At 43.7% G+C, this 18,526-nt stretch overlaps 1 protein-coding gene across 1 annotated transcript in view; it reads left to right on the forward strand.

Annotated features, from left to right (window-relative positions):
* The window catches only part of LOC145390617 (ecdysteroid-regulated 16 kDa protein-like), a 102,130-nt gene that overhangs the window by 45,785 nt on the left and 37,819 nt on the right, over nucleotides 1–18,526 (forward strand). Inside the window, exon 3 of the mRNA XM_080265415.1 lies at nucleotides 10,980–11,155. Within this exon, the coding sequence (XP_080121541.1) occupies nucleotides 10,980–11,155 (176 nt within the window). The remainder of the gene's footprint in view (nucleotides 1–10,979; nucleotides 11,156–18,526) is intronic.

The raw sequence follows: 18,526 nt of genomic DNA on the forward strand, positions 1-18,526 counted from the left end.
TCTGTTAGACATGCTGTGGCAGTTAGGAAAGGCTAATCCCGGTGGCTGCGAGACTTTGACATTCGATGTGGATGCCTACAGACGTTTTGACACCGCTTGGGGGTTACGGTCGGGATTACTCGGGTGCTAGAGGTTCATTTGGAGTGATTAGACCAGCGTGTTACTTTGACCATTCAGTACAAGGGCGGACGGACATTCTAGCTCAGGTTGTGGGTTAAGGCCTATTCCTTGTGCACGGTTAGAGCCCAGCAGCCACAAAATTGTATGTTTGAACGTGTTGGCTGGCCAGCCAAACTTCTTATGGACTTTTACATCCAGGTAATAGCAAGTAAATTTGAAGAATAGTTTAATAGAGCCAAGGTCCAGTACAGTGAGTCCTTGAAGTACGAAAACTCGAAGTATGAATTTCCAATGGTACGAAAGCGATAAATGTAGGACAAATTCCACAATACGAACGTATCTGTCTCGATGGTACAAAAAATGATACAAGAGGATATATGAAAAATTCAAAATGGACGCACTGCACAGCGCCGCGCTCGCTTGCGGTGAGAAAACGAACTAACCCCTCTATGGTAAACACATTTTTGGCGCTTCCCAGTCGAGTCACGTCCATCCTCTCCTCTCAGCTTCGCTGTGTGTTACGCTGTTTTTCGCTGTTCTTCACCTTTTCGTATTTTCACCATGCCTCCCAAGCACCCTGCATCATCTCCAGCATCTGGGGAACCAGGTGCAAAGAAGAAACAGCATTGTACTCTCACTCTTGAGAGGAAATTGGAAATACAGTAGTTAGATTGATTTATTTACTGGTAAATGTACAATGAGAGACACAACTATCTTCCCAGTTCAGCCTGAAGAAAATTTACACCAGGCAAAATACAATGAAAACCCTGTTTCTACTAGTGCGTGTTTCAAATGATTCGATTTTTCCATGCTATATTCGTCAGACTTTGGGAACATACTTGTGTCTTTCATTGTACACTTGAAGCAGTAGAAAGACCTTACCAATTCAATTCATAATTCTCCAGCTTGTTTCTGTAATTTTCTGACAACTTTCATTTTGGCAAATTATTTTTTCTTGCTGAAAAATTTCTTCCCCGTTATTATCGTCACTTTCCCCTATGATCGTTTCCAGGGCAGTGGAAAAAATTCAGCGTGCTCAAAGGTGGATATCGTTTCCCAATTTCCCAACTGGAGGTTAGGTGAGGTTAAAATTATTAGGTACAGATAAGCTCGGTTAGGCCAGGTTTAGGTACGCACTTAGGGAAGTACAGTCCTTTCCGCCATTATGGTAACAAAATAAACAAGTTGTCACACCAGAACAGCTAAAAATGACGGGGAAACAGGTTTAATAAGAAACGTTTACTGTATTTACCAACCCAGAAATAATCTGAAAAATATAACAGACTATCAGGAAGAACTGATTTGGTAAGGTGCTTTTACTGCTTAAAGTAAAACGTATGTTTAGTCCCCTCATTGGCTGTGGGTTCAGATATTTGCATGCTCCCGTGGTCAGCCTTGGGACCATTTTTTCAAAGTTCTAAAATCAATTTCTTTTTCTTACATATGTGAAAATACTCGTCTGGCACACCTGGCTTCCCCCCCCCCTCCAAACCCATCCTGTGATTTGCTATGATTCGTATAAGAATTAATAAAATTAGGATGCTTGTTACATTAGTGTGTATACATCGGCTGAAAACATCTGGGATAAAGTGAACTGTGAATGCCAGACCGCTTGAGATGGTAGAGTAGGGTCGTGTAAACACACCAGTGACCCTCATTCCCTTCCCATAATTGCTCGCAGTTTTTTATAGCTCACCCTAACTCAGCGTCAGTGACACCAGTACAGTAAGGCGTTGTTCAGGGCCAGCAGCTATGAAAGCGATAATGGAATACATTATTGTTTGTATCAGTCCTCTTTCTTTCACTCATACACATAAGAACAAACAAAAGAATGAGCAGTAAATGTACACTAAATAACTGTGCTCAGTCAGTCCGAAATATATTGGGAAGAGTGATACTGAACGAAGAATGTGGAACTGAATGTTGACCTATGAGAACATGTGTGATGAAAGAGTAATTTTTTTCTGATTAGCAAATATTTTTGTTCCAAAACCGTCTCTTAAAATTGTAAAACCCATAATCTTTCGTGTAAGCATACACCTAAAGACCTTACCAATTCAGTTCATATTCCTCTAGGTTGTCTTCTATATTTTTCTGACTATTTTGAGGGTGGTGCTACTACTCTGCGGCCGGGTTGTGTTAGGAAGAATACTGCCACCGTATTCCCTGCGTGTCGTAAAAGGCGACTAAAAGGGGCGGGGTGAGGGGACTAGGGACCCCCTCCTCTGTTTTTTAGTTCCTAAAAAGAGACAGGCCAGAGAAAGGGACGGGGGATGGAGTTATCCCCGTACCCTGAAGATTGGGTCTATGAATGTGCGTGGATGTAGTACAATTGAGGCTAAAAGGGAGGAGATTGGGAGAATGTTTGTGAGAAGAAAGTTGGATGTGTTAGCTTTGAGTGAAACGAAGATGAAAGGGAAGGGGGAATCTATGTTTGGAAGTGTGAATGGAAGATTGTCAGGTGTTGATAGAGGAAGGGCAAGAGAAGGTGTGGCCTTGTTAGTGAGTCCGGAAGTACAGCAGTGTGTGATTGAATGGAAGGAGGTGTCATCGAGACTGATGTGGGTGAAAGTGAAATTTGAACGTGAGTTGTGGGTGTTTGTGAGTGCATATGGGCCTGGTAGTGAAAGGGATGAACAAGAGAGGGAGTCTTTCTGGAATGATGTTGATGAGTGTCTGCAGAGTTTTGGAGCGAATGTGAATGTGGTAATGATGGGAGATCTGAATGCTAGAGTGGGAAGTGTAGCAGTTGAAGGCGTAGTTGGTATGCATGGTGTGCCTGGAAGAAATGAAAATGGGGAACGAATGATAGCGATGTGTGTTGAGCGAGAGATGGTGATTGGGAATACGCTGTTTGAGAAGAAAGATATTTATAAGTATACATGGGTGAGACAGGAGGGTGGAAGGGTTGTTGATAGAGCCTTGATGGACTATGTGGTTGTGTCTAGGAATGTAATAGGAAGATTGTTGGATGTGAGAGTTCTGAGAGGGGAGGGTGGAGGGCTGTCTGACCACTACCTGGTGGAGGGAAAGTTAAGAGTAGGTAAGAGATGGGTGAGAGCTAGGAGGGTTAGGTGTGGCAGGGAGGTTTTGAAAGTGAGTGAGTTGGATAAAAGAGAGAAAAAGATAGAGTATCAGGAGAAATTGAAAGATGAGTGGAACGCAGTGAAAGATCGTGAAAATGGCAGTGTGGAGGAGGAATGGCAGTTGTTTAAGAGTGCGGTGGTGGGGCATGCAGAAGAGGTGTGTGGTGTGAGACGTGTGGGTGGTGGTGTAAGAAAAGGAAGTGAATGGTGGTGCGAGGAAGTAAGTATGGCTGTGGCTGAGAAGAGACGTGCATATGAAGTGTGGCTGCAGAGGAAGGATGAGATGTCATATGAAAGGTATAAGGAAAAGAGGAATAGAGCGAGAAGGGCTGTGCATGATGCTAAAGTGGCAGCAGATGAGAGGTGGGGTAGGCGGCTGACAGAGAATTTTCAACAGAATAAGAAAATGTTTTGGAAGGAGGTGAAAAGGGTGCGAAAGGGAGAGCCTGGGAAGGAAGAACGAGTAAAAGCAGAGGATGGAAGGATGTTAATTGAGATGGATGCAGTAAGGAAGAGATGGGCAGAGTATTTTGAAAGATTGTTAAATGTAGAGGAGGAAAGGGTGGCTGAGATTGTGGCAGATAGAAGGGTGCAAGGAATAAATGTGTTGGGAGAGTTGAATGATTCTTTGATCACGAAGGAGGAAGTGGAGAAGGCAGTAAAGGAGATGAAAACAGGGAAAGCTGCAGGTATGGATGGGTGTGCTGTGGAATGCCTGAAGGGTGGTGGAGTGACTATTGTTGACTGGTTAGTAAGATTATTGAATGTGTGCTTTGAGAAAGGTATGGTGCCAATTGACTGGGCAAGTGCTTGTGTGGTCCCGTTGTATAAAGGCAAGGGTGATAAGTATGAATGTACTAGCTTTAGGGGTATAAGTCTGTTGAGTGTTGTAGGTAAAGTGTATGGTAGAGTGTTAATTATGAGAGTTAGAGAGGGTACAGAGGGAGTGATTAGTGATGAGCAGTGTGGCTTTAGGAGAGGGAGGGGATGCGTTGATCAGGTGTTTGCTGTGAGACAAGTGTGTGAAAAGTATTTAGCGAAAGGCAGTTTTGGGCATTTATGGATTTAGAGAAAGCGTATGATAGAATTGATAGGGAGGCTTTGTGGACTGTTTTAAGATTGTATGGACTTGATGGTAGGTTACTAAAAGGGGTGAAAAGTTTTTATGTAAATAGTAGAGCGTGTGTAAGAGTGGGAAATGCTGTGAGTGATTGGTTTCCCGTGAGAGTGGGGCTGCGACAGGGATGTGTGATGTCGCCTTGGTTGTTTAATATTTACATGGATGGTGTTGTAAGGGAGGTGAATGCAAGAGTTTTAGGTGGTCTGAGTCTGGTAAATGTTGATGGAGGAGAGTGGAATCTGAAGCAGCTGCTGTTTGCAGATGATACTGCACTGGTGACTGATTCAGAGGAGAGATTGAGACAGTTGGTAGAGGAGTTTGGAAGGGTGTGTGAAAGGAGGAAATTGAAAGTAAATGAGAATAAGAGTAAAGTGATGAAGTGTACGAGGTTGATAGATGGTAGGGGGATGAATATAGTTTTGAATGGTGAGTTGCTTGAGGAGGTAGATTGTTTTAAATATCTAGGGTCACATGTTGCTGTGGATGGAAGAATAGATGCAGAAGTGAAGTTTAGAATAAATGAAGTAGGAAAGGTGCTGGGAGGAATGAAAAAAGTGTTTAAATGTCGTTCGCTTAGAATGGATGTAAAGAGAAGGCTGTATGAGGGTGTTGTGGTACCGACTGCGTTATATGGGGCTGAAACATGGAATATGGGTGTAGGCAGAGAGGAAAAGTTTGAATGTAATGGAGATGAGATGTCTGAGGAGTATGTGTGGGTGACGCGTATGGATCGAGTGCGAAATGATGAAGTGCGAAGGAGAACTGGAGTTGTTCGGGAGATGGCTGGTAGAGTTGAGCAGAGGGTGTTGCAATGGTTTGGGCATATGGAGAGAATGGATAATGAGCGATTGGTGAAAAAGATAACTAGATCTGATGTGAGAGGTGTAAGACTGAGAGGAAGACCACGAATAGGATGGATGGACAGTGTGAAGAGAGCGCTGGATGCGAGAGGGATGTCTGTTGAGCAAGGAAGAGTGGCTGTGCGTGACAGAAATAAATGGAGAGAAATTGTGAATGAATAAGTGATGACGCAGCCCTGAGGGGATATTCTCCCGCATTTGGTCTGATCAGCTAGTCAGGTCAGGTGCGGGTAAGGGGATGGGTCTGTTATGATGTGGCAGGGGTAAACCAGTTCTGCTGTCGGGCCCTGCTGTTGATGTCACTGCTTGCATTGCGCAGTTGACCCTTGTGCGGTGTGATGTGGTGAGGATCTGTCCGTTCTCCCCTTTGGGGCTAAGATGCGAATGAATGTGTTTGAATGGATGAGTAAATGGAGAGTGAGTCGTCCTGTCTCGGCTACCTCCCTTTCCTTGGGGGAAGCAGCCTAGGTATATAGATAGATAGATAGATAGGGTCAAGGATTGTGTGGGAAAGGTTGAAAGTTGGAATACAAATGTGGGCGATTGTATGTGTATGCACCAACGCAAGATCGTGCTAGCAGAGTGAGAGGAGTTCTGGACAAATGTGGAAGTGTGCATGGAAAAGTTTGGAAGGAATGAGAGAGTGTTTTTGATCAGTGATATGAATGGTAAAGTAGGGAATGTGAAGGTGGATGGAATAGTTGGTGAGTGGGGTGTGCCGGCTGAGATAGATGAGAATGGCAGTGCATTAGTGGACATTTGTGCTGGGAGGGGGTTGGTGATAGCCAATACCCTCTTCAGGCATAAATGATCCACAGGTATACATGGCGAGTGATGAGAAGGGTGGGTGGTGAACTGAATGAAAGGAAGGCAATGATTGATTATGTGTGTGTGGATGAAAGGATGCGAAGATGTGTAATGGATGCAAGAGCTTATAGAGGTTGGGGGGGTGGACTTTCTGACCACTACTTGATGGTGGCCAGAATTAGGATCCAAGTAAGATGGAGAAATAGAAGAAGGGAAAGACGAGAGGAAGGAGTAGTTGTAAGGAGAGTGGAAAGATTACAAGAGGATAAGAAAAAGGCAGAGTATAAGAGAGAAGTGGAGGAACGATTGGGCAAATGTGAATTGGAGCAGATGGGGGACGTGGAAGGTGTGTGCAGGATATTTACAGAAGAAATATGTGCAGCATGTGATGTGGTGTGTGGGAGGAAGAGAAGATGGAGGGGGGTGCAAGGAACAGCGTGGTGGACTGAAGAGGTGAGACAGGCTGTGGCACAAAAGAAGAAAGCATACAATGAATGGATGAGAAATAGGGGCGTGGAAGAAGTTGAGAGGCGGAAGAGAGAGTTATATGTAGAAAGAAAGAGAGAGGTGAAAAGATTAGTAAGAGAGAGTAAGAAGAGAGTGGATGAGGAATTTGGAAGGAATTTGAGTGTAAAGTGGAGGGACTGTAAGAAAATGTTCTGGAAAGAGGTGAAGAGAGTAAGACAGGGTGGAAGTGAGGTTAGCAGGGGAGTGAAAGATGAAAATGGTAGATTACTAGTGAAGAAGGGAGAAAAAGTGAGCAGATGGAGAGAACATTTTAAGGAATTGTTGAACATAGAGGATGGAAGTAATGCCATTATAAGTGGCTGGGGAATGGCTGGGAGAAGGAGGGAGGTGAGAAGACAGGAAGAAATCAGTAGGATAGAAGTTGTGGAAGCAATGAAGAAAGTTAAACTGGGGAAAGCCCCAGGAATTGATGGAGTGTGTGGTGAAATGCTGAAGCATGGGGGAGAGATAGTAGTAGAATGGATGTGGAAAATGTGCAGATTGGCCTGGGAGGAAGGTAGAGTCCTGGAGGATTGGAAGTCAGGTATAATTATTCCCTTGTACAAAAGAAAAGGGGAAAAAGAAATGTGTGGTAATCATATGGGCATTTGTCTTCTTAGTATAATAGAAAAAGTATATGGTAGGATACTTATTGACAGAGTTAGAGAAAGAACAGAGGAATTAGTTGGAAAAGAACAGAGGGGCTTTAGGAAGGGAAGAGGTTGTGTTGATCAGATATTCATTCTTAGATCTTTAGTGGAAAAGTTTCTAGAGAAGGGGAAGAAGTTGTATGCGGCTTTCATGGATTTGGAGAAAGCATATGACAGGGTGGATAGACAAGGATTGTGGAAAGTATTAAGAATATATGGAGTAGATGGGAAGTTGTTGAATGCTGTGAAGAGTATATATGATGGTGCTAAGGCTGCAGTGTGTGTTGATGGTGAACTAAGTGAATTTTTCTCTTTGAAGGTTGGGTTGAAACAGGGATGTGTCATGTCTCCATGGTTGTTCAATCTGTACATGGATGGGGTAATAAAAGAGGTACAAGGGAGGGTAGTGAATGTTGGAGTGGCCCTGGTGAGAGAGGGAAGTGTTGGAAACTGCCTGTACTGTTGTTTGCAGATGATACTGTGTTGTTGAGTGAAGACGAAGGGGAGCTGCAAGGCTTGGTGGATGAGTTAGGGAGAGTGTGTAAGAAACGGAATCTTAAGGTGAATGTAGGGAAGAGTAAAGTGATGGTCTTTGAGAGGGGTGAAGTCAGTGAATGTACAGCGAGGTTGGATGGTGAGGAATTGGAAAATGTGAGTACGTTTAAGTACTTGGGTAGTGTGATGAGTAAGGATGGAGGTTTGGAGGGTGAAGTGCTTGAAAGGGTACAGCAGGGAAGAAAGGTTGCTGGTTCCTTGAAAGCAGTGATAAGAAACAGGGAAGTGAGCATGGAAGTGAAAAAGTTACTACTTGACAGTATTGTGATACCAACTCTAACATATGGAAGTGAAGCTTGGACATTGTTGGAAGGACACAAGTCAAGAGCGAGAGCCGTGGAAATGAGTTATTGAAGAGGAGCCTGTGGAGTCACATGGAGAGATAGGCTGACAAATGAGGATATAAAGAAGCGTTGTGGTGTGGATGTGGATGCGATAGGAAGCATTATGAGGAACACACTGAGGTGGTTTGGCCATGTGGAGAGGATGGAGGGTGAAAGATTGACGAAGAGAGTGTATGTGAGTGAGGTGGAGGGGGGAAGAGGGAGGGGGAGGCCGAGGATGAGATGGAGGGTTGGGGTGGAGAGGTATATGAGAGAGGGGGGTGTGAGTTGGGAGCAGGGCAGTGAAGTGGCGGGGGACAGGGTGACGTGGAGGCAATTTGTTTGTGGCCACCCCAAACGGGAGTGAGGTGTCTGGCAATAGATATATAGATAGATAGAAATTATGTTCTCTTGCTGAAAGAAACTTACTCAAAATTAGGGCACATGTAACATAAGCATGTAAACATTGGCAAATACATCTGGAGTGAAGAGAACACCTGACTGATGGGATGGTAGAGTAGGGTCATGTACACACACCAGTGACCTTCGTTCCCTTTCCGTAATTGTTCGCAGTTTTTTATAATGCCCTAACTCAACGTCATTCACACCGTTACAGTGAAGTGTTGTTCAAGGTCGGCAACTATGAAGGGGTTAATGGAATACTGTATGAAAAATTCAAAATGGGCGCAGCGCTTAGTGCAGCACTGGCTTGCTGAGAGAAAACGAACTAACCCCTCTCTGGTAAAAAAAATTTTGCTCGGTTCTTAGTTGAGTCCACGTCCAGCCCTTCACCTTTTTGTATTGTTTCGCCATGCCTCCCAAGCACCCTGCATCATCTCCAGCATTGGGGGAGCCCGCTGCAAAGAAACAGCAGCACCGTACTCTAATTCTGAAAAGGAAATTGGAAATTATAAGGCCCCATGAGGAGGGGCAGGGAGTCTCGGAGATTGGACGTGCTTTAGGCCTTGCTGTATCCGCCATTGGAACTGTGACGAAGAAAAAGTAAATGTACAAGAATATGGCCACCTTCTTCTCCACAATTGTATACAGGTATTGCTTACTTCTTAATAGAGGGGAGGTGAAGTTTAGGTGGGGGTCCAAGGGGGTCCTGGGACGCATCCCCCCATTTATATGTGTATTTCAATGGGGAAAATCGTTCCGATATATGAAATTTCGAATTACGAAAGTGTTTTTTTGGTCCCTATCGCTTTCGTATATGAAGGACTCACTGTATCTGTATAATGAACAAGTCCGGATACTGCACATCTGGGTAAATGAGGGATGTCTGTAACATTATCAAAGTGAGTGGATCAATACAAGGCAGGGAATATTTTCTAAAATATGATTTATTTCTCCTGTTGCTTTTTTTTTTTTTTTTTTTAAGTTACTGTGAATTTACTGTCACAAAAGAATCAGGTAAGAAACTATACCAAGCATCATATTTTGCAGCATATTAGATGCTGCACGGTATAAGACGCATCCCAGTTGTGGAAGAGCAAATTTAAAGAAAACAGTTTTTTACTCCTAACCAACACCCATTAACTTGATAGTCACATTCACACAGATGCACAATCACCTTGCAACATCTCCAGTCAGTACTATTCATCAGTCGATAGTTTCATTTTTACTGAATATAGGAACTAAAATTGTGAAAATCTGTGTTACAGTCATGCATTTAAACACTAGATTTTACTTGATGCCATTCTAATACTTCTTTACTGAGTTTGAACCAGGTGGGTTTGTGTAAACATCTTCAGCTCTCAGTATCTCTATTTAGTACTATTCATCAGTCTACTAGTCAGACATGGGATATTAGTAATATGTAATAGTAAAATAGTAATAGACTATTACAGGGTTTTCAAAGTAATAGTAATAGATCACAAGTTCCTGGCTGTAATAGTAATTGTAATAGTAATAGAAGGCAAAGTAATAGATAATTGTATATTACTTTCCCATTACAGACACTTCTTTAATACCGTTTACCATAATCAATAAAAACAGCCATCTCACCTTGGTTACCTGTTGGCTGCTCTCCAAGCTGCAGGTACACCACAGGAGACCGTGCAGAATGGAGAGTGGTCAACAGGCTATCAGGTGATCTAGACACACTTGTGCATTCAGTGGAACAGCTTCCCAACAATAATGAAAATAAAAACCATTTTCAATTTAATTGATACCATTGTAATAAATATATTAATAGTAATAGTAATACTAATAGATGACCAAGTAATAATAATAGTACATGACCATTAAAGTAATTATAATAGTAATATAATAGAGAGCAGTTGAAATTAATAGTAATAGTAATTGAAGCCCAGTAATAGACTCCACGTCAGGTCCTAGTTAAGGTGAAAATCAGTAACGCAGTCATATATGTGTACACCAGAAATTGCTTCAGTCCACCCTTCTTCTCTGTTGAGTTTGACCCAGCAGGGTTTGTCCTCAAGCCATTTGCTTGCTTGTAAAGTATCAGCATGATTCATGAAAAGAAAATATAATATCACAAAAATTAAAGGCCAGTAAAAAACTGTGAACATTCTTTCATCTTAAAAATCCATTCTTGCATTGAGGAATTTAAGTTATATTCACCAGCAGACACCAGGTGGCAGCAGTGTCAGTATGTAAGCACAAGAGTAGTGGCTGTTCTTGAAGTTTTTGCAGTCTTTAGAGTATACATTCAGTGAATCATATTTTTCTTAATTTAACATCAGTTTTAGTTAAATTAAGTGTTTTTTTATGTATATTCTACCAGTGACAGGCAGTTTATAGGCTAACTACCTGTATATGTGGATGTTTTGAATGGAGCAAGAGCTAACTGCAGTCTAACCTCATGATATTTATCTTTGAAGATGTAAGAGGACTTTTCAGTGTATTTTTTAGGAAAAATATATGTCTTATATACCACAAAATGTTACTCTGCTGTCCATTTAAAATGTTTTCCTCTTTTCCAGTGCGAACTCTGCCAAAGCTGCGGGCAAAGGCATATGGGATAATCTACAGTGTTCCAGTTCCCTTCACCCTTCCCAATGGAAATGCCTGTGTTAAGTCTGGGCTCACCTGTCCATTGCAACCAAACACAGAATATGCCTATGAACTTACTCTACCAATCTTGCCTAGTTACCCTTCAGTAAGTATTATTTTTGTTGAACAGTAACCACCATTATACAGCATGCCCTCAAGTAACTAGCAGTTTACATGCTTATCCAGTATGTGAGTTAATCTACAAAACAATGATTGCATCCTACACGGATACAGCTCTCCTCTCTCACACAAAGACGTGATCACAAGGCTCCAGCTGTTGAATAACAAATTATTGAAAAAGAAGCATCACTTAATGTAGTGCTGCTCTCGGGTGTCTGCCCTGTCCTCTCCTCCATTCTTCTTTCCTTCCATCTTCTTCTATTTTTCTTTCCTTCATTCTTTCCTCGTCCTTCTGCTTAGGAGTGACTTTACACTTTCTCTTCTGTCTTTCTTTCCTTCATTCTTTCCTCTTTCTTCTGCCTATGGGTGACTTTACACTGAGTGTAGGTGGGGGCGCACACCATCCACTCACTCGATGTAGTGCTGCTCTCGGGTGTCTGCCCTTTCCTTTCCATCCTTCTTTCCTTCCATTCTCTTCTGTCTTTCTTTCCTTCATTCTTTCCTTATCCTTCTGCCTACGGGTGACTTTACACTCCCTCCTCTGTCTTTCTTTCCTTCATTCTTTCCGCTTCCTTCAGCCTGTGGGTGACTCTACACTGAGTGACAAGCCAAATGGTTTCCTGTGGACCAGGAAACCATTTACTTCGTTGGGTGGTAACCATATGACCAAATTTTGGCACCTGGTGGTTTAGTTGGTAATTATTGCGCTCCAATCAGATTGAGCCGGTGAAGGTTTATATCCAAGGGCTGGTTGGGGTTGATTGCTCATGTAATGCCACTCGGGGATGAGTGAGGCTAGTCACTCTCATCTTAAATGTCGGGACCACCTGCCTAGCCCCGGGCTCCTACGTTCCTCATGGGGCAATGTAGGATTGGATGATGGATGGATGGACAAGCCAAATGGTTTCCTGTACACCAGGAAACTATTTGCTATGCTGGGTGGTAACCATATAACCAAATTTTGGCACCTGGTGGTTTAGTGGGTAATTATTGTGCTCCAATCGGATTGAGCCAGTGAAGATTTATATCCAAGGGGTGGTTGGGGTTTATTGCTCACATAATGCCATTCAGGGATGAGTGAGGTCGGTCACTCTCATCTTAAATGTCGGGACCAACTGCCTGGCCCCGGGCTCCTACGCTCCTCATTTTGGGGCAATGTAGGATTGGATGATGGATGGGTGGATAGAAGTATTTAGGGGCAGATTACTAATTGCCCACCAAAGTATGTTTTTGGCTAAGGTACAAGCTGTGTACAAACCAAATATGAAGAAAACTTGCAAAACTCTACGAAATTCGGTTAATGCAATTCACAAGAAGCCAGTCCGAAATAAAAAAAATATATGGCTGCTGGAATTCAGTCGTCTTTGATCAGATCCTCGTCAACAATAATAGGCTTCTGCACTTCCACATACAGTAGTTACTCTTTCCTGAAGGTTTGGTGAAAATTCGTCCACAATTTTTCTTGATATGTTGGCAACAAATACGTCAGTGGTAGGTGGGTGTGCCGATCATCCACCCACCTAGTGTGGCTGTATGTTGAGTGGCAAGCCAAGTGATTTCCTATAAACCAGGAAATCATTTACGGCACTGAGTGGTAACCTTATAACCAACCAATATCTGCTCCCTATGTGACAGCAAGTGTGTTGGTGAAGGGTTAGTGCCCCTTCCCGGAATACAACTACAGTAACTAAAAACACAAGTAAGAAGCCTCAGACCAGGGCTGACCAACAGGTGACGGCAAAGAACTAAACAAGAACATGGTACGGATTGCGACGTGGAACATAAAGGGTGCGAATGATGAGGTGAAAGATTGTCCATGTGCTTGAGGGTGCAAAAGTAGACATATGTGGAATTAATGGAACTGAATGTAGCAGGAGGCTGTAGCATCAGCTGATCAGGGTGATACTTCCAAGGGGAATGGGAATGCTGGTGACAGGGAGAGCTGGAGCTCCTGTTTCACTGGCTGCCTAACCATTCCCCTTTGCCTACCTTTTCAGTGTGACACTAACATGGAGAGTAGACCAGCACACTCTCCCAAACACTTCCTCTAACTGTCTCATACCCTACACCACATGTGCTTGACATATCACACAGCATAGCCCACCACATCACAGGACTTTGATGCCAGCAAGGGCATGCTGCCAGAAATCTTTGACCCTGCTACCTAGTGTGGACCTTTTGAGGGGAGGTGTGACGAGGGCTCTGCCAGCACAGAACGTAGTTCCCGGGGTGAGACGGGGCTCGAACCTATGCTAGAGTGCACAGGGCATTGCGGTTCCCAGGCTGCTGCCTCCGCCCAATGGAGAGGGGCCTGAGCCTGGGATTAGCGCCCCAGGTGGCTGCCCTGTCAATGGGTGTATAATGGCAGGGCAGTTACAGTGTCAAGGCACACTTGGAAGGTGTTCCTGTAGCTGTCCTGGCAGGATGCCCCGAGGCCACTACCACAGCCACTGGTCAAGGCTGGTGGGCTAGGGGTCCCATATCCATTCCCCAGGCCTGGGACTGTGCAATGAGTGGTGCCTGTGGCATGTCCCCCCCCCCCCTTCTTATTTTACTGATTATGACGAAGCTAAAGAATGTAATTCAAGGTAAGCCTGAGGACATTACCCTGTTAACTGCTCTATACAGCCTGGGCTGTTCCAAGTGCGACTGCTCAATACAGCCCTGGCTGCGCAGGTGAATTTCGAATATAGTGCCATGGTGACCAAGGCCGACCCATGCAAGCATGTTTCAGCCTTTAAAACTGAAACCGAAAAAGAAAACGAAAACCATACATTCCAATAAGGAATCAGACACTTCGATGTTCATCCATGGCTTTACCAAGGTAAATATTGAGCTAATATATTGTTACTATATACTTTGGCATGTGTTCTCTCAATTCCTAAGACAAAATTTGGCCTTTGGGAAATTTCATTTTTACCCCTATATCTGCGCACCACGGACACCTCCAAAAAAACGCCATGTGAAGTTAACGGGTTAAATCATCCAGGGGGATCAGAGTGGCTTTGTGGAATGTGGGAATTCTGAAAGGTAGAGCAGGGGAAGTGGTTGAGGTGATGAGTAGGAGGTGGGTGGATATGGGATGTGTGCAAGAAGTCGGGTATAAGGGTAGATCAGCGAGAAAGATTGCTGGGAGAGATTGTTGCTATAAGTTGTTTTGGCAGGCTAGAATAGATGGATATGAGGATATGGGTGTGTTGGTTTGGTAGGAATGGTTGAAATATGTCATGAATGTTATGAGAGTAAGTGATAAATAATAGTAGCAAAAATTTTGTTCAATGGGATGATGTTTCAGTTTTGTCGGCATATGCTCCACAGGCAGGCTTGGATGAGGTAGAGAAAAATAGACTTTGGGATGACTTAATACGTATAGTAAGTGGAATGTGGGAGGATGAGATTATAGTATTGGGACGGGATTTAAATGGTCGTATAGGTGAAGCAGCTCAAGGATGTGAAGTACATGGGGGATGTGCATATGGTACAAGAAATGAGGATGGGGGAAGGATACTCTAGTTTGGAGAGGCAATGAACATGATTGTGTGCAACAAACATTTTAGGAAATAGCAGCCAGATAGACTATTTTCTGATCAGGAGAGCTGATAGGATATTAGTGAGGGATGTCAAAGTTTTAGGGAGCGAGGAATGTGTACAGCAACACAAATTATTGATATACGACTTAGTGCTTCAGGGGTGGGTGATGAAAAAGCGGACCTGTGCACATAGGAGGAAAATATGGAAGTTAAAAAACCAAGCAGTAAGGGATGCCTTCTGTAGCGAGATGAGGAGAGTGGTGGCTGAACAGGGAGACATTGACAGAAGTATTAATGAACAGTACAGAGCCCTCAAGACCAACCTCTTGAGAGTTACTGATTCAGTATGTGGATGGACAAGAGGCCCACCAAGACATAAAGTGACTTGGTGGTGGGATGAAGGTTTAGAAACTGTAGTTAAGGAAAAAAGAAGGCTTTTTCCAGAAATGGATAAAGGATGGTAACAAAGAGGAATACTTGGCTGCCAAGCGTAGGGCTAGAAGAGAGGTTTACAGGGTGAAGTCTGAGTCGCACAGACTTTTACATGATAACCTAAATTGTGTGTAATGGAAGAATATGATTTTTAAGGTGGCAAATCAGATGAAGAGGGAGAACAGGGATATCACAGGTGAGCAGTGTGTAAAGAATGATGAAGGAAGGGTTGTGGTGAATAGTGGGGATATTAAAGATGCATGGAGAGAGCATTATAGCTGGTTGTTGAATGAGGAGTTTGGCTGGGACAAGGAAGGTTTGGAGCCAGCAGATGCAGTGTTTGGCCCATGGCCTTTGATTGATGCTGTTCCTTTGAGCGGGGCAATAGCTAGGCTGCAGGTGGGGAAGGCAGCAGGTGTGTCTTGGTTGACAGCTGAAATGCTGAAAGCCTATAAAGGAGTGAGGTTAGTCATTGTCCTACTAAATACTGTACAATTATATATGTGTTGTCCCAGATGATTGGCTGAAGTGTGTAATTGTATGTGTACAAGGGGAAGGATTATGCCCTTGAAAGAGGAAATTATTGAGGTATAAAGCTTTTACACCAGATAATGAAGGTAATGGAGAGAGTTCTAGAAGGTATGATTAGAGAAAGAGTGAATATTGATGAGATGCAGTTTGGGTTTATGCCAGGCACAGGGACCACCGATGCAATATTCAATGCTCGATAGCTTCAGGAAAAATTTATAGGAAAGAAAAGGGAACTGTACTATGTTTTTGTTGCTTTGGAGAAGGCCTTTGATAGAGTCCCTAGAGAGGTGGTGAGGTGGGCAATGAGAAAGCTTGGCATTGAGGAGTGGCAGGTTAGGGTTGTTGCGGCCATGTATGTGGGTGCTCACACCCAGCTAAGGGTAAATGGAGATTTGAGTGATGAGTTTTCCATGAACGTTGGTGTGCATCAGAGGTCAGTCTTGAGCCCCTTGTTTATTTATCATGGTACCTGAAGCCCTCTCATGTGACTTCAGAAATGGACTCCCATGCGAGATGTTGTATGCTGATGATTTGGTGTTGGTTGCAGAGAATAAAAGGGAGGTGGATGAAAGATTTAGGAAGTGGAGAGATGGTATGGGGCACAAGGGTGTAAATGCAGATAAAACAAAAGTGATGGTATCAAGGGCTGTGGGTGGTACTGTCAAAGAAGAGGGAGAGTGCCCGTGTGTGATATGTCACAAGGGTGTGGGAAATAATTCCATCTTGTGCAGTGCTTGTGATAAGTGGGTGCATAAGAGATGTTGTATTAGAGGTAGACTGCGAGATAATGCTGTTTTCATGTGTGCTGTGTGTTGGGGAGAGCATGTGGATATTGCCAGGCGTGAAGAGATTGATCTTGCTGGTAAGTCTCTTGAGTGTGCGGAAGAGTTTTTTTATTTGGGAGACGTTATATGGTGGAGGTGGGGCAGGAGCTAGCTCTGTGGCTATAGTAAGAGGTGGAAGAAGTTCAGGGAGCTGTTCCCTCTCCTGGCATTGAGAGGACTCTTCCTCTTTGTTAAGGGATCCATTTGTCCAGCATGTGTTAAGTGTAGTGCTGTAAGGTAATGAGACCTGGGCAGTAAAGGAAGAGGATATTTGCAGGCTCAGATGTACAGAAATGGCAATGTTTAGGTGAATGTGCAGTGAGTCCTTGAGCGCAAAGCCTGGGGGAGGCTAGGTTTATGATGGAAGAGTTGAGAGATAGGATGAGAGTGGAGTGTATTGGTGTTGTGACATGGAGAGGTAGATTGAGATGGTTTGGGCATGTGGAGAGGATGGAGGATGATAATTGGGTGCAGAAAGTGAGAAGGGTTAATGTTAGGGGTAGGATAGTGAGAGGTAGACCAAAAATGACCTGGCACGAGGTCATTGAGTGTGACCACAGGGTTAAGGGACTAAATAGGGAAGTTGCAAGAGATCGAGCAGCATGAACAGCCACCATTAGGCAACCAAGGCCAACGCATGCAAGCATGTTGGAGCCTTCAAAAATGAAAACGAAATGGAGAAGTGAGAGTGTGAGAGAGTGGGAGTATGGATGGGGTACATGTGCAGGTGTAGGTGAGAATGACAGGGCAAAAGAGTGTGTATGTATTGTTGTGTGCAAGAAATGCAAGGAGAATATGAGTGTATGGATCAGTTGACTTAGGGATTGTGTGGGTAAGATTGAAAATAGGATTACAAATGTGGGCAATTGTGTGTATGTATGCATGAATGCAAGCATGTGGAAGTTGAGTGAAAGAAGAGTTTCGGGCAGATGTTGAAGCATGCGTGGAAAAGTTCGAAAGCAGTGAGAGAGTCTTTTTGATTGGAGATATTAATGGAAACATAGGGAATGCAAAGGTGGATAGAGTAGTTGGTGAGTGGGATGTGCGTGCAGAAGTAGTAGTAGTAGTTGTTCCCTAGGTACCGGTAATCTGGCCGAACAGCCCCGAGTCCCTAAGGAAGGCCACGTCTGAGACATGGCTTTCCCACAGAGTTCTCAAGAAGTGTATGTTGTATTGTTGGCACAGGTGATTGTGTGCAATGCAGTCTTCCTTAATTTGCTTAAGAGTATGGGGTGCTGAATTGCATCCTGGAGAGGCATCAGCGATGGAGTCATCCAGCCTCTTCTGATATCTCAAGAGGGCTGAATGATGCCCACATCCCAGCCTGGCCAGGTGGACCCTGTCCTCACGAGGGAGATAGGATTCAGAAGGGTGGATATCAGGAGGCTGTGCATGCAGCTGTGTGTTGTCTTTAAGTGACTAAATGGAGCGGCGAGTGATTTGAGTATGGGTATTCTTCTGGAAGCCAGTCTGAGGTGGGCGAGGGGGGAGAGATGACAGTATTTGTGTATGATATCATGTGCTGGGTATTGTTTTAATGTTCCTTGGTGTGTGTGTGGATGTGCTGCCATGTAGTGTAGTGGGTGGTGTGGGTTTGTGGAGGCTGCGGCGAGAATTTGACTGCCTCTCATGTCTATATGATCCATGACTTTGAGGACTTTGGTTTCTTGATGTAGTTGGTCTGTGGGTGTAGTAGCTGTGTGGCCCGTGATTATTTTTAGGGCCTTGTTCTTTATGGTCTGTAGAGTGTTGTAGTGTGTTTTAGTTAGGTTAGTAGAATCCCATGCAGGGCTTGCATATTTCATTGCTGAACATATATATATATATTGTTTTTATACTGTGATGGTGGTTTCTTTTTTGTGTCCAAATGTTGTATGGGCATGTGACCTTAAGACATTGAGTCTTGGTGTTAATTTATCTTTAATGTGTGTGATATGTTGTTTAACCCCTACGCGCCAGTTGACGTGTATAACTGTCACAACTTTAGAGGAGTAGACTGTAGCACCAGTCGAGCAGGGAAGTACTCCCAAGGTGGATGGA

This window comes from Coenobita brevimanus, chromosome 15 (assembly GCF_032717465.1).
Source record: "Coenobita brevimanus isolate Jiangsu-jjx chromosome 15, ASM3271746v2, whole genome shotgun sequence".
NCBI lineage: Eukaryota > Metazoa > Arthropoda > Malacostraca > Decapoda > Coenobitidae > Coenobita > Coenobita brevimanus.